Genomic DNA, 14,281 nt, shown 5'->3' with positions numbered 1-14,281 from the left:
TTTACCTTTGTATTTTATTTTACTTTTTCGACGAGTAGTTTATTATGCTTTTACCAGCACCTATCATAAAAAACCTTTTATTGAAAGACAACTGCAGATTTCAGAAGCTGTTATTCTAAACAATAAATTCTTAGGGAACTTCTGAAGAAAATCGAAATAAAGATTGAAACATCTGTCTCCAGGAATCTTAAAAGTTCTAATCCAAATTCTCGTGTTATAAATACCAAATTGACGAAAGAGCATTCCATCTTAATCTATTTCCATTGACTGTTCCGCTGTCCAATTGAGATTACATTGTCAGATTTACGGCGAACTCTTTCAGTCATTTTAAATTTAATTCACCCGTCTTAATGTATAATAATGGCTCCCGTCTAGCAACATTACATAAATCTCACCATGTTATGTTTATGTCTTGGGCTCTATTGTGATTATTTCAATTTATTACATTATCAATGACTTCATTTATTTGTTGACCACGCCACTGCTCATTCAAAATGTGTAATAAATTAACATTGTAGTGATACAAAACATTTGATTTGCAGATGGAGCCGAGCACAGCGTTCCTTAGAGCTGCACGTGCCGGCGAACTCCAAACTGTTCGTGATTTACTGGATACCTCAGCTGTGAAGGATATAAACACTTGCAACTCGGTAAGAATAACGAGAATTTTTAAATAGTATTATATACATGACGTATCGTAGATTAATTCATAAATAACTTCCACTTGAAACGTAGTCATGCTTTTAAAATAAATTGATTTAATCGTATGATTGATTTTAGAATGGATTGAATGCGTTACATTTGGCAGCAAAAGATGGTCACGTAGAAGTGGTACAAGAGTTGCTCAATAGAGGTGCTCTTGTTGACGCTGCAACTAAAAAAGGTATTCATTATATTAATTTTATTAATTCTTCTCTATCTATAATACTAAACATTTTGTTTTAGGTAACACTGCCTTACATATAGCAGCTCTAGCAGGCCAAGAAGCAGCCGCTAAAGCATTATTAGCCGCTGGGGCTGCTCCCGATGCTCAATCGGCAGCTGGTTTTACGCCGCTATATATGGCAGCTCAAGAGGGCCATGCGTCTTGTGTCCGTCTTCTTCTAGGACGCGGCGCTAGCCAGTCTCTAGCTACAGAAGTAATATTCCCTCAAATTTTTATCAATTTTTTTTACACAAAACTCATATTTATATTTAAATTAGGATGGATTCACACCGTTGGCCGTTGCCATGCAACAAGGCCATGACCGAGTCGTGGCCGAGTTGCTAGAATCCGACACTCGTGGCAAAGTCCGATTACCAGCTCTTCACATCGCCGCTAAGAAGGACGACGTGAAAGCCGCAACTCTACTACTCGAAGTATGCTTTTCATTTAATGAATCGATTGAAGTCCAAGATATTATATTGATCTCCGTTTCAGAACGATCACAATCCGGACGCGTGCAGCAAATCAGGCTTTACTCCATTGCACATTGCGGCGCATTACGGCAACACCGCTGTGGCCACCGTTCTTCGTCAACGAGGAGCCGATGTAAATCACGCTGCTAAACACAGCATAACTCCTCTGCACGTGGCTAGCAAATGGGGCCAGGCTCCCATGGTCGATTTGCTTATTGAACATGGTGAGTTTGGAATGTCTTGTGAGTTGTGTTTTTTGAATGGAGTGATTGATAGATTGATTTTGTTTTAGGTGCTAATATCAGCGCTGTCACCAGAGATGGTCTGACGCCATTGCATTGCGCAGCCAGATCTGGTCACACTGCTGTTGTCACCAGGCTATTACAGCAAGGCGCTCCGATTGCGTGCAAAACTAAGGTAAGAGAGAGTTATACGGATGAATAACTAATCTAACCCGATGTTTACATACTCCCCACCATGAAAACACAGTACAATTAGTTAATATTTGTATGGACGCAATGTTATGATTATACATGTAGTATATTTATGAGGTGATTTTATTTAGTATCACATTATTTTATCTTGGTTAAACTTATGAAAGAAAAGGAATTATTAATTAACTTCGTTATCTCAGATTGACATGTTCATGTTTATACCTTCTCCGCTCATTAATTTTTACATTTACAGAATGGCCTGACACCGCTGCATATGTCCGTGCAAGGTGAACATGTCGAAGTTGCACGCGCTCTCCTAACAGCGGGTGCTCCCATTGACGACGTAACCGTTGATTACTTGACTGCTTTGCATGTAGCTGCACACTGTGGCCACGTGAAGGTAAAAGTTAACTATAAATTCAATTTAACTGGAAAAATTGAAGTAATACATTTTTGACTAATCACTAGGTGGCCAAATTGCTTTTGGATAGAAACGCCGACGCTAACGCCAGAGCTTTGAACGGATTCACGCCTTTACATATTGCTTGCAAGAAAAACAGATTAAGGGTAGTCGAGCTGCTTCTCAAATATGGAGCCAGTAAGTTGTTTATATTGTTTATAAATGTACAAGTATTGTTATTGATTTTATTTTTCTCGCTCTCTAGATATTTCTGCTACTACTGAATCTGGCTTAACGCCTCTTCACGTTGCTGCTTTCATGGGATGCTTGAATGTTGCCATTCATTTAGTGCAACAGGGAGCTCCTGCCGATCGTGCTACTGCTCGCGGTGAGACTCCTCTGCATTTGGCTGCTAGAGCTCAACAGACGGATCTCATACGTGTGTTATTGAGAAACGGAGCTCAGGTGATTATTTTTATATATAGTTCCCCTATTGAATTGAATTTATAATACATTTATTTCGATGCAGGTGGACGCTAGAGCTCGCGAGGAACAAACGGCTCTGCATGTAGCAGCTCGTCTCGGTCATGCTGATATTGCATCTTTGTTGTTGCAACACGGAGCTACAGTCGAAGCGAGAACGAAAGACGCTTATACGCCTTTACATATAGCAGCTAAAGAAGGTTTATATTTTTACTAAGACATTATTCATTTATAATTACATTATATATGAATCTTAATTTTCTATAGGAAAGGAAGAAGTTGCAGCTATATTATTAGATCACGGTGCATCCGAAACATCGCAAACACGAAAAGGATTCACACCTCTGCATCTTGCCGCCAAGTACGGTAGAGCCGGTACCGCCAGGTTACTAGTCAAACAAGGCGCCGAAGTCGACGCGTGCGGAAAGAACAACATCACGCCTTTACACATGGCCACGTATTACGGTCATCCCGACATTGCCCTCCTACTTCTCGACAAAGGTATCTTTAGTTGAATAAAATTTTATTGAAATTTAACCAGTTTTTTTTCCATCCTTAATTTATAATTGCCGATTTAAGACTGTGCAATTTAATAGATTCGCATTAACAGATGTTTAACCTCATTGCATATCGTTCACTAATCATGTGTGTCCAAACCAGGCGCGTCGCCCCATTCGTTGGCTAAGAATGGGCATTCTGCGCTACATGTTGCCTGCAGACATAACCATCCAGACATCGCCTTTGCACTGCTCGAACATGGTAATTTTTGTTACTAATATTTACAAACCTGTCATAAACACGGTTACAAAGTCTGACATTAAAAAAATTGGCATATGAACCAACTATATTAAACATTGAATATATATTTACTTATCAACTGTAAAATATTTATAATTTATACTTGCATGTAAATAGTATTAATGAATTTGTCGCTTTTTTTTAATTTAAAAAGGATCGCAGACAATCCTGTTAGGTTATTTAATTTTTTAATGATTTTGAATATTAACCCTTGCACTGCGGCTGATATTTTTGGGTGCCATTTCTAAATTTGTTAATATGTGAAGGAGCACATTTTATTAAATATTATGGTTCAATAAATTTAAGTGATTTATGGTCTTAAATTATACTAAATAACCATATTATTAGGCTCAAAGGCTTAGAGCACCTTTTGGTGACCAATGAGTATTTGCGATTTTCTTGATTACTTCTATATAAACCATCCGCGGTGAAAGGGTTAAATATAAACATGTCGCGAGTGCTGAAAATACAATTTGAAAGTAGAGGTCAAATAGCGAATATAATTTTATTGGCTTCGCAAGGACTGAATTAGACCGACATCAGTAAACAAACTTTCACATCATGCTATCCAAAATATATTTATATGTATAATGGAATTTCGGAAAAAATGTCTCACTGATTTATGCTGTACATAAGGGTGGATAGCTTTATGATCTGAGGTTGCATAACAGCAGAGGTAGGAATCATGAGTAGTATATCGTTATCTTAATGATTCCTTTTAAAAAATATTTTTAAACTTGGTCCGTTGACTATCCTATTCCAACCAGACAACGCTACTTAGATAGTCAGTGATTGTTTTTTTTTATATTTCGATTTCATAAAGATTCATAGTATTTCATTACATGACATGCATTCTGGCCAAATTCAAGAGGGGGGGCGGTAAATGCCCCCACCTGCCCCCCCCCCATTTGACATACATGGTTAAATATCTAAATAGTGAAAGATATACATCTCCATGATACATGCCATTGTTTTGCTTCATCCGGCATCCTATTGCAAAAAAAATCCCAGCACCTACTTGCTTTGTTACACATAAAAAATTACTAGAAGATGTCATAAAAAACGAATAGCAGGGCTGAAAAATCAATTTTTGCATATGTAGCGTGGGCCGATTTTTCGGCCCTCTGACATTAAAAGGGTTAAATCAGTATGAATTTTAATTTTAAATATACCTGCCGCGGAAAAGAATTACCGTTATAAGTTACTTCAGACATTTAAAACTAATCATTCGTATTTATTTAAAAAAGTTCAATACCAACCATTAAGAAAGTCCACAACTGCACAATATTACCTTAGAAATATGAGTAATTTATGGAATTTCGCCAATAACAAAAAGTTTTTCTTTGTTATTTTCTTTATTGGATATTAGTAATGGAAGCTGCTGTAAATATCATAAAGATAAGAAGATAAATTTTGAAAAACAAAAAATGGGCACAATTTGGCTATAAATAATGCAGCTGTACATCGAAGAAAAAAATGACTAACTGCGTTGTTGTAATACACAAAAACTTGAAGAAAACGAATAATTAGACAAATATTCAAATAACGAATAATTTAAAATGGGCGAATATATTCAGTATTCGAATTGATGTCTACATTTATCCCATTAAAAGCGTTTCTAATTTTTTAATTATTTTTTCAATGATGACGTTGGATCTGGCAATTCTTGCAAAGTAGCAAAAGCCGATATATCAGATTTCGACGACCAAAGAGTTATAGAATACAATTTTACAGATTTTACTCATTATTTTGACCAAAGTTTTATTACAAGTATAGTGTGTTGCCTCTGTTTTGTCACAACTATATTTATAATATAGAAAACATTTCAGATTAAACATATTACCATTTGTAAAGCAGACATGTTAAAAATTCTGTTCTCCATCAAATCAAATATGCGTTGTTTATTAATATAGTCTCAATACATATAAAAATGTTTTTTTAGCAATACATTTTTACATAAAAAGGCATTTATGTAATATTTTTATGGTCATGGCATGCATGAAATCTATAAGTAAATTTTTTGACTTACAGTATTTATGACAGATAATCTATTTGTAATATTAGCATTACAGTACAAATTTTATATCAATTATGTACGAGTGTCAAAACACAGATATAGATTTTTTAATGCCTTAGGTGCCGATCCTTCTGTCAAGTCTCGCGCAGGCTTCACCGCTCTACACATGGCTGCTCAGGAAGGACACGGGGACTGTGTCGAGATGCTTCTGGATCGACAAGCCAGCGTCAACGATCAAGCCAACAATGGCTTGACTCCTCTACACTTAGCCGCCCAAGAAGGAAGAGCCAACGCGGCTGCCGCTTTATTGACCGCCGGTGCTACAATCGATGCTCGGACTCACGACGGATATACACCTCTGCATGTTGCTAGTCATTTCGGTCAACACGCCGTTGTACGGTTGCTCTTGGACCACAATGCTGACGTACACTCGACCACTTCCATTGGGTAATGATAGATTATTTTTTATCAACGTCCAATTTATTTTTACACATATGTTATCTATATTGTACATTTTATTAGATACACTCCATTGCATCAAGCGGCACAGCAGGGTCATACACTCGTCATTCACATGTTGTTGAAGAATAAAGCCGATCCCAACGCTCTTACGAAGGTATTGTATATGACTAGTCACTTCACATTGATTGTTTGTGGAGTCGTTGATGATAAAATATTTTTTAGAACGGTCAAACTGCGTGTGGGGTCGCTGATAAGTTGGGATATATCGGCGTTGTGGAAGCGTTGAGGCCTGTCACTGAGCAGACCGTCAGTCTCGTAACTGGTGATGGTGGTAAATATTGTTTTATTATTTTTTAACAGAATATATAACAATCAGTAGCATTTCTCTCAATAATTACATCAAATAATTGATTTTTGAGTATCTTATTGTCATTGTAAAACCTTGACTTACTATTTTTATGTGATAACACATAATTATTTGCATAATATTACATTTAATATGCTCACATCTATTAATATATACTTAATCTAAATACTCTGTTGGGCACATCAGATTCTTGCATATGTAATGCATGCATGTCTATTTTTAGGCGTCGGACCTGAAGGTCGTTATCGAGTCGCGGCACCCGAATTGATGCAAGACACGTTCATGAGTGATTCTGAGGACGAAGGAGGTATTAATTAACGTTGAATTATGTCAATATCGATTCGTTATCTCTTGTGATGATAAGGTTGTTATAATAAAAAACTAACTTTATAGGCGAAGTCGAGTGTTTAGCTCAACAGCAACAGCAATACAGATACATGCGCGAGGCCGAACGCGGCAGAGAGATGACTGACTCTTCGTTGCCCATCTTGGCTTCGGCCAACAATATCAACATTGATAGAGAACCTTTGCATATTGGGTAATTATTTTTATGATTATGCTATTTTTGATTATGTAATATACTTATTTGTGTATTGCTTAGTTTCTTGGCGTCGTTTGTTGTCGATGCTCGCGGTGGCGCTATGCGATCAGCTCGACGAGCCGGTCTAGCTGTAGTCGCACCGCCAGGTGCGGTGTCACAACCTACAAGAATCACTTGCCGACATGCTCGAAGAGCTCCTCCTCATCCGCCGCCACTCATGGAAGGCGAAGCTTTAGCTGCGAGATTGCTTCATCTAGCACCGTCTCAAGCCACCTTCTTGAGTCCGATCGTCTTGGAAGTGCCGACGTTTACTTCCGAATGCAAAGAGCGTGAATTAGTGATTCTTAGATCAGACACAGGAGAAACATGGCATGATCATTATTTGCACAATTCCGACAATCAAATGATTCAAGACGCACTCGCAAAGGATAAGTTGGAGGGTGAGTCCGGCGGAGACAAGATCGCCCGTATCGTCACTTGCGACTTCCCACAGTACTTTGCTGTTGTATCCAGAGTGCGGCAAGAAATGCATATAATTGGTCCTGAAGGTGGCACCATTTCCAGCAGTGCTATTCCCCAGGTATTAAACAATAATTAGTCTTTACAGTGGATTTAGTGATATTAGTAGTTCTCGGTCTTAAAAATAAGATAACCTATCACAAAGTTAATTTATTTTTATTTTACTTATCACATGAATTAAAAGATTTTATCTTTGAATATCGTAAATATGATTAATATGATAAAGTACTTCATATTACTTTGCTTCTTAAATTGTTTATTTCTTATCATAAAATAACTTCATTTATCGGTTTTTGCTACTTTAACGATAGTTACCAGATCTGGTGTCAATAATTAAGAAAAAATTGGAAATATTTTTAATAGACTAGGGCAGTGATGAGCAACTTTTTTTGTGCACAATTGCAAACTCAAGCCATACGGGCCGCAACTCACATGCAAGAATGAGTTGTGATTAGCGTTGGGAACATTATGAAGCTCTAAACCGGGACAGTTACAAAAAATATAAAATATTTTTGTTCATTTAGGGATGCTGCGGGAGTTAAAAAAAGTCATCTCGGAAATTTTTATTCAGAAATGTCTTTCTTTGAAATCCTAATCACCCTTAATCACCCGGCGGGCTGCTCATCGTTGGACTAGGGTATATTTGCCTTAGGGCAAATAATATTTTTCATATTTTAAAAATGTCTGATAAATAAAGTATTGAACTAGTTTTGATTTAAACACTAATCCAAGGTGCTTGGTGATTTCTTCTGTCATTGACCTATCGTTGCACTCTAGCATTTATTCGATCATAGCTTGAAAATAAATTATTTTTTTAAATTACATTTTCTTTTAGGTGCAAGCACTGTTCCCGCCAGCAGCCTTAACGAAACGTATTCGCGTCGGCTTGCAAGCCCAAGCCCCCGCAGAAGCACCGTTGAGGCGACTCTTGGGACGTGCTTCGTCAGCTAGTCCCGTTCTCACCGTCGAACCTCGGCGCCGCAAATTCCACAGAGGAATCACGCTCACCATGCCGCTGCCGCCAACGGCGCAACAAACGCAAGGCGGAGCGGGTAGCTCTCTTCGTTTACTTTGCTCCATCATGGGCGGCCAAGCGAGCGCTGTTTGGGAAGACGTCACTGGTTCGACGCCATTGACACACACTGGAGATTGCGTCAGTTTTACTACCACAGTCTCAGCAAGATTTTGGTTGATGGACTGCCGGAATATATCTGATTCGACTAAACTAGCGACAGAACTTTATAAGTGAGTTACTGCAGTATGTCATTGTTATTGTAACAAGATTCTATATTTATTGATATTGTTTTAAGGGAAATGTTGCTAGTACCATTCGAAGCCAGGTTTATAATACTCGGAAAGAGAGTTGACGCTCTGGAAGGTCGTTTGTTAGTGCTCTGCCTCACAGATCAACAACTCGGAAAGACTATAATGGAACAGGTACATATTATTCAATATTTATTTAAGTATTTAAAATTAAATAATTATATTTACATGTAATAATTTATAGGAACACTATACTGAATTAGCTCAGTCCGCACCGGTGACGGTACTTGATTCCAAGGTTCTATATCTGGAATTTTCCGGTAATCTTTTGCCAGTCTCCAAAGCAGGACATCAACTCAACTTTAAATTTGATGTAAGTTATTTTTTACTACATAGATTAATATCATATTATTGCTCTCTTATCATTTTGATGTATTTATATAGGCCTTCAAAGATAATCGTTGTGAGTTCTCCGTGCGAATGAAAGATCCTGAAGATTTGGCCGCTGGAAGAGTCTACTTCATGACTGAGCCTAAGGTATTTTTTTATTATTATTTTTTTTTTATAAAAATGCGGTATTTTATTTATTTTTAATGTATCTTAGGCTTCTCGTGGTGAAGTTGCTGCTACAGCAGCATGCGCTCTCGACATTCAACTGCCAAGAGCCGTCGCTCCTAGAGCTGCTAAATCTAATTTGGATTGCTTGAATTTGGATCAATCTGGCTTTGATGCTCTCAAAGACGAACTCAGCAGTCATTGGGGCGATTCTCTCGGACGTCACGGTCATATGACTTTACCCCGACACTTGGAGGTCGACTCAGAAGATGACGAAAAGAAGAATCTTGTCAATGGAAAGGTATGTGTGAATCGCTTGATTTTATATTTTATGGTTTTTATTCAACTTTTTTTGTATTTAGATTAACAATATTCCTGAAGACGAAGTCATGAAACCAGTGAAAGATCAGTTGAATAAGGAAGTCAAAGCAAACGGTCAAATAACAAGTAAAGTTTTATTTATTTTATTTTATAATATTCGTTATGGTTTATCTTATTGATTTATTAATTACAGTTATTCAGAATGGCGATGGATCGGACAGTGATACTAAAGGTCCTGTGCCGATCAAGCACAAGCTGGAGGTCTTCGACTCCGATGACGATAAATCCGCCACGATCGAAAAACCGAAACGAAAATCTCCGTCGCCAGTACCGAAAGATTTGCCGAAAGGAAAATCGCCAGACGTTGTCCCGGTACCTAAAGAAGCTCCGGCGAAACCGGAAAGAAAATCTCCGTCTCCTCCGAAGATCATAAAAGAAGAACTGCTGGATAAAGTCGAAGATATGTTCGCTAATTTGGCGGAACCGAAACTGTCTAAAGAGAGGGAAGTTTTTCTTGAAAAGCCTTCACCGACAGACGATTTCAATAAAGACACCAGAGAAGAAATTGTAGAAGTGTGTGTGAAAACTGTGAAGAAGCCGGGTCAAAGAGCCGATAACATAATCGACGACAATATTATGACATCTAAGTTATCTGATTTAGACGACGATTTGACGATGACGTCGAATAAAATCATCGATTTAGGTCACAAAAACGAAGAAAGCATTCTGAAGTTAAGGGACGAGTTAAATAAAGACCTTATTAAGTGCGACTTACCTGAAAAGGCAAATAAAAATTACGAAGAGCTGAGCGAGATTGTCGAAGACGAATACAATAACGATATGCAGGAGCAAGATTTGTTGAGTCAGAAATTTGACGAGTTAGCTAGTAAGAGCTTAGATAAAGAAGAGGATTTCAATAAAACGTTCGATGATTTATCAAACTCGTTCAGTGAACAGATAACGGTTGCTTCTTGCACCTTGGCCGATCGAGGAAAGGCGACTGCAGATGACGTCACCAGAGAGAGTTGTGCGTTGGATAAGCAGTTTGATAATTTGATGGACGATTTGAGCAGACAAGTACATGATAAGTATGATGATGTTTTAGAGGATGTTGGTAATACGAGTCATTCATTGAATGATGGCAGTTGTCAGATAAAACGGACATATAATGATTATATGATGGACGTCACTGATAAAGAAAACGATTTTATGAGTCAATTTAATCAGAAAGTCGACACTGCTAGTGATTATAAAGACTCTGTAACACAAAATTTAATAGATGAGAAAGAGAGTTTATATAAAGAAATGGAACATCAGTTCGATGATATGAAAATGCAAGCTGGCAGTAAAATTAATGAAGTTGCCGATAAAGAGAAATCAATCGAAAAGGATGTTATTAAAGGAATAGAAGCAGTCAAGTGTGATCTTCAAGATAAGAAAGAATCCGTGTGCCAAGATATCGATAGTCTAGCTCAAGATTTAAGCAATAAAAAAGACGAAGTGTCCGAACAAGTAGCTTCAAAAGTTAGCGATATTAAAGAAGGAGCAGATTCTATGGCGAGTGAATTCAATCAAAAAGTTTCAGATGCCAGAGAAGATGCGTGCAAGTTGGGAGAGTCCGTCAAAGACGATCTATGTGCCAAGAGTGATTCGATCAGAACCGAATTGTCCGAGCAGGGTGAGTCTTTGAAAGCACAAATGGACGATAAAGTGAGTGAAGTAGCCGCAAAAGGTGAAGAAATCAACGATCAAGTGTGCGAAAGAGTGTCAGATTTGAAGGGCAGTTTACAGGATACGAAAAATACTGCAGCCGAGAAAGTCAATGATTTTGCTGAGAGTGCAAATAATAAAGCTGCCGAAGTATCTGAAGATATTTCTAATGCAGCCGATTGTATGAAGCATGAATTGAAAGAGACTGCTGGAAAAGCATCCGAAGCTTTGAACGAAGCCAAAGAGTCTGCCAGCGCTAAGGTGAGCGAAATCGGCGATTCGATCAACGAAACGGGAAAGTCGTTGAACGACGATGCGGATCGCAAGTTCGAGGAACTGTCGAAGAGTATTGACAGCAAAACGAGCGAGATGGCGGAAAGCTTAGAACAAAAGCAAGAACAAGCTAAAGAGATGGGAAGTAAAGCCATGGACTTCGCTTTCGGAAACGGTAAGTGATTGATTTTTTTTATTCAATAGATATGTCTGATAGTTTGAATATATGCTTAAATTTAAAATTACCATTTATAAAACTATGTAGCATTCGTAATAGACTACCTGCATCTTATTCAGTTATATACAAGGCAATAGGAATTGAGAAATTAAGCTACTGAAAGTAAAATGGCAAATCACTAGAAATTAATCATGTTCCATTTATAAATTCAGTCAGCAACATAATAGGGCTAACAACCTTGATGTTTATTTTGTGCTGTGTTAATCCACTTGGATTCAGAGAAATTTTAGTAAAGGGTGTTTTAAAATTAACGCATGATTTGAATTTGCCGTCATTTGTACAGTAAATGTTGGCAACACTGAAAAAACAATTGACAGCTGAGAGTTTAGGGTTAGTAAAAATGGAGCGTTACACGATACGTGTTTTCATTATTGAACAATATCTCAAAAATGATGAAAGTTTGGCAGCCGCAATTCGAAAATTGAATACAAAATATGGTCGGAATAGTGTCGGAAGTTCTTCAACTGCAAAGAGATTAATTGAAAAATTCAGAGAGACTGGATCAGTTGAAGACGCCAAACACTGGTCGTCCAAAAACAAGCCGTTAAAATGTCAATATCGAAGCAGTGCATGAGAGTGTTGGTGAAAATCCTGGAACATCAATTCGGCGTCGTGGACAAGAATTGCAAATTTCAAGAAGCTCTTTACAGCGTATACTCACAGAAGATCTGTGTCTCCATGCTTACAATATTCAATTAACACAACAACTGAAGCCTAATGACCATGCACAGCGAAGAGAGCTCGTTGAACTTAATTTCGTTCGTTAATTTTGAGACACCCTATAGTTTCTTCATAGATTATCTTATCAACTTAGTAAAATAATCATGTTGCAACTAACATCAGTTCCGATATCATTTTTTTTTATTATTGAATTTTGAAAAATATTGAATAGGTGTATTAAAAGTATTCAGACTGATCATGGATATGTTTATTATTATTTTAAATTTTGTGTGTCTAATTTATTTTATTTTATACAGTACCTGGATTTAAAAAATCAAAAGGTAAAAAGAAGTAAGAAGCCAAAACTTATGGTGAGTAATTTTTTTTAAAATATTTTGTTATATATTTTTTAATGTTGACATAACTTTTTTCATATTGTTTTAGGATTGCCAGTGATCTTAAAATTTAAGTTATGATATAATCGTGGAGCATGACACTTTTTTTAACGTCAATTGATATGTATATGTTATCGTTTGCATTCTAGCATATAAATATTCATTGCCGCACAATACATGAGCGTATTCGCATTCATTTGCGCAATATTGCGATGTAAATAAGAGTTTTTTTTTTATATTTCATATACGCGTATGTTTGTAAATCGAATGTTTCACTACTTATTACGCTTGGATAATAGATATAAGACGTTCGCAATTTTTTGAGATTTATATGCATACGCTTAACAGATTTTATATAAATAAATATTTAATTTATTCTATGAGATTTTATAATAATATGTATATATATACATATATAAATGTACGATTTGGTTTTTGATAAATATTTTGACTGCTAATTTACGAACGTCTTGTATATATGCTATAAAGGATATGTAAAGAAAAATACATTAACGCATTTAATACCTACGTAGAAATTTCACAAATTGATAGTTATACATATATATTAAATGAAACTATAAAGTGTTCATACGTTTTATGTGTTGCATAATTTTAACTTGTCGTTTTTAAAATATTTTTAATGTATAGATGAAAAATTGATTATTGTAAATTTTTTTGTTACATAATCAGATCTTTGCTTTCATTTTTTTTTATATAATGACGATGGCACGTTCATATTTAAAAGCACAATTTTACATATTCGATATGTATGTATTTTATTAGATTTTGTATGACTTTTTTACGTTGCTATATAAATTTATTTATTTTTTCATGCATCGATTTGCACACAGATTGCCAAAATTCAATACCGATTCATATACTTGTTGATTCAATTTTTATAAATATTTATTATATTATAATATAAACAGTATATAGATTCTATCTTGGAATTTTCATATATAAGTACAAAAAGCATTCTATTGAATATATATAATTATTAGATTTTATCGTTGAAATGATAAATAAATAAAAGTGAAATTAAAAGAAGTATATTGCGACGTAGTGGTTATATAAATATATAGAAGTTATGTATATGAAAGCGATGATTAGATATTTATATTGTTTTACAGTTACAATCGTAATAAAAATGCTTTCAGTTCCTTCTTATGAATATTTATTTAACATCTAGTACTGTTCTTTGTATCAATTTAAGATCTATTAATTATTTTTGTATTGTATTAATGATCATTTGTCCATGAAGCACTTTATTTTTATTGTTATATAAATTTAATTTTTAAATATAGTATCGTAAATAATATTTGTCTTGCCTTTTAATGAATTCACTCGTCAGTAATGTAGATTGGCTTTATTTGTATAGAGAGGTTTAATAATTGCGTATTAACATCAATTTCTTTATGTTATTAAGTGTTTATATTATTATATAAAG

At 35.9% G+C, this 14,281-nt stretch overlaps 1 protein-coding gene across 2 annotated transcripts in view; it reads left to right on the top strand.

Annotated features, from left to right (window-relative positions):
- The window catches only part of LOC148233180 (uncharacterized), a 55,648-nt gene extending 42,624 nt beyond the window's left edge, over positions 1-13,024 (top strand). Inside the window, exons 2-28 of one of the 2 annotated variants that reach the window (XM_088191199.1) lie at positions 543-650; positions 781-883; positions 946-1,139; positions 1,204-1,359; positions 1,421-1,622; positions 1,691-1,815; positions 2,086-2,232; positions 2,301-2,430; positions 2,498-2,697; positions 2,762-2,915; positions 2,983-3,216; positions 3,376-3,474; positions 5,650-5,977; positions 6,053-6,146; positions 6,215-6,323; positions 6,583-6,666; positions 6,753-6,897; positions 6,961-7,480; positions 8,255-8,664; positions 8,730-8,856; positions 8,927-9,055; positions 9,127-9,219; positions 9,287-9,538; positions 9,600-9,684; positions 9,752-11,716; positions 12,757-12,810; positions 12,884-13,024. In XM_088191199.1, the coding sequence (XP_088047325.1) occupies positions 543-650; positions 781-883; positions 946-1,139; positions 1,204-1,359; positions 1,421-1,622; positions 1,691-1,815; positions 2,086-2,232; positions 2,301-2,430; positions 2,498-2,697; positions 2,762-2,915; positions 2,983-3,216; positions 3,376-3,474; positions 5,650-5,977; positions 6,053-6,146; positions 6,215-6,323; positions 6,583-6,666; positions 6,753-6,897; positions 6,961-7,480; positions 8,255-8,664; positions 8,730-8,856; positions 8,927-9,055; positions 9,127-9,219; positions 9,287-9,538; positions 9,600-9,684; positions 9,752-11,716; positions 12,757-12,794 (6,231 nt within the window). In that variant the 3' untranslated portion in view covers positions 12,795-12,810; positions 12,884-13,024. The remainder of the gene's footprint in view (positions 1-542; positions 651-780; positions 884-945; positions 1,140-1,203; positions 1,360-1,420; positions 1,623-1,690; positions 1,816-2,085; positions 2,233-2,300; positions 2,431-2,497; positions 2,698-2,761; positions 2,916-2,982; positions 3,217-3,375; positions 3,475-5,649; positions 5,978-6,052; positions 6,147-6,214; positions 6,324-6,582; positions 6,667-6,752; positions 6,898-6,960; positions 7,481-8,254; positions 8,665-8,729; positions 8,857-8,926; positions 9,056-9,126; positions 9,220-9,286; positions 9,539-9,599; positions 9,685-9,751; positions 11,717-12,756; positions 12,811-12,883) is intronic. The other variant, XM_088191200.1, reaches the window with a different exon arrangement.
- The last annotated feature ends 1,257 nt before the right edge of the window (positions 13,025-14,281 follow it).

Source organism: Plectrocnemia conspersa, unplaced genomic scaffold (assembly GCF_051122295.1).
Source record: "Plectrocnemia conspersa isolate PC_06_02 unplaced genomic scaffold, ASM5112229v1 ptg000008l, whole genome shotgun sequence".
Lineage (NCBI taxonomy): Eukaryota > Metazoa > Arthropoda > Insecta > Trichoptera > Polycentropodidae > Plectrocnemia > Plectrocnemia conspersa.
The sequence above is the reverse complement of the archived record's forward strand: the minus strand, read 5'-3'. Positions and strand labels throughout refer to the sequence as shown.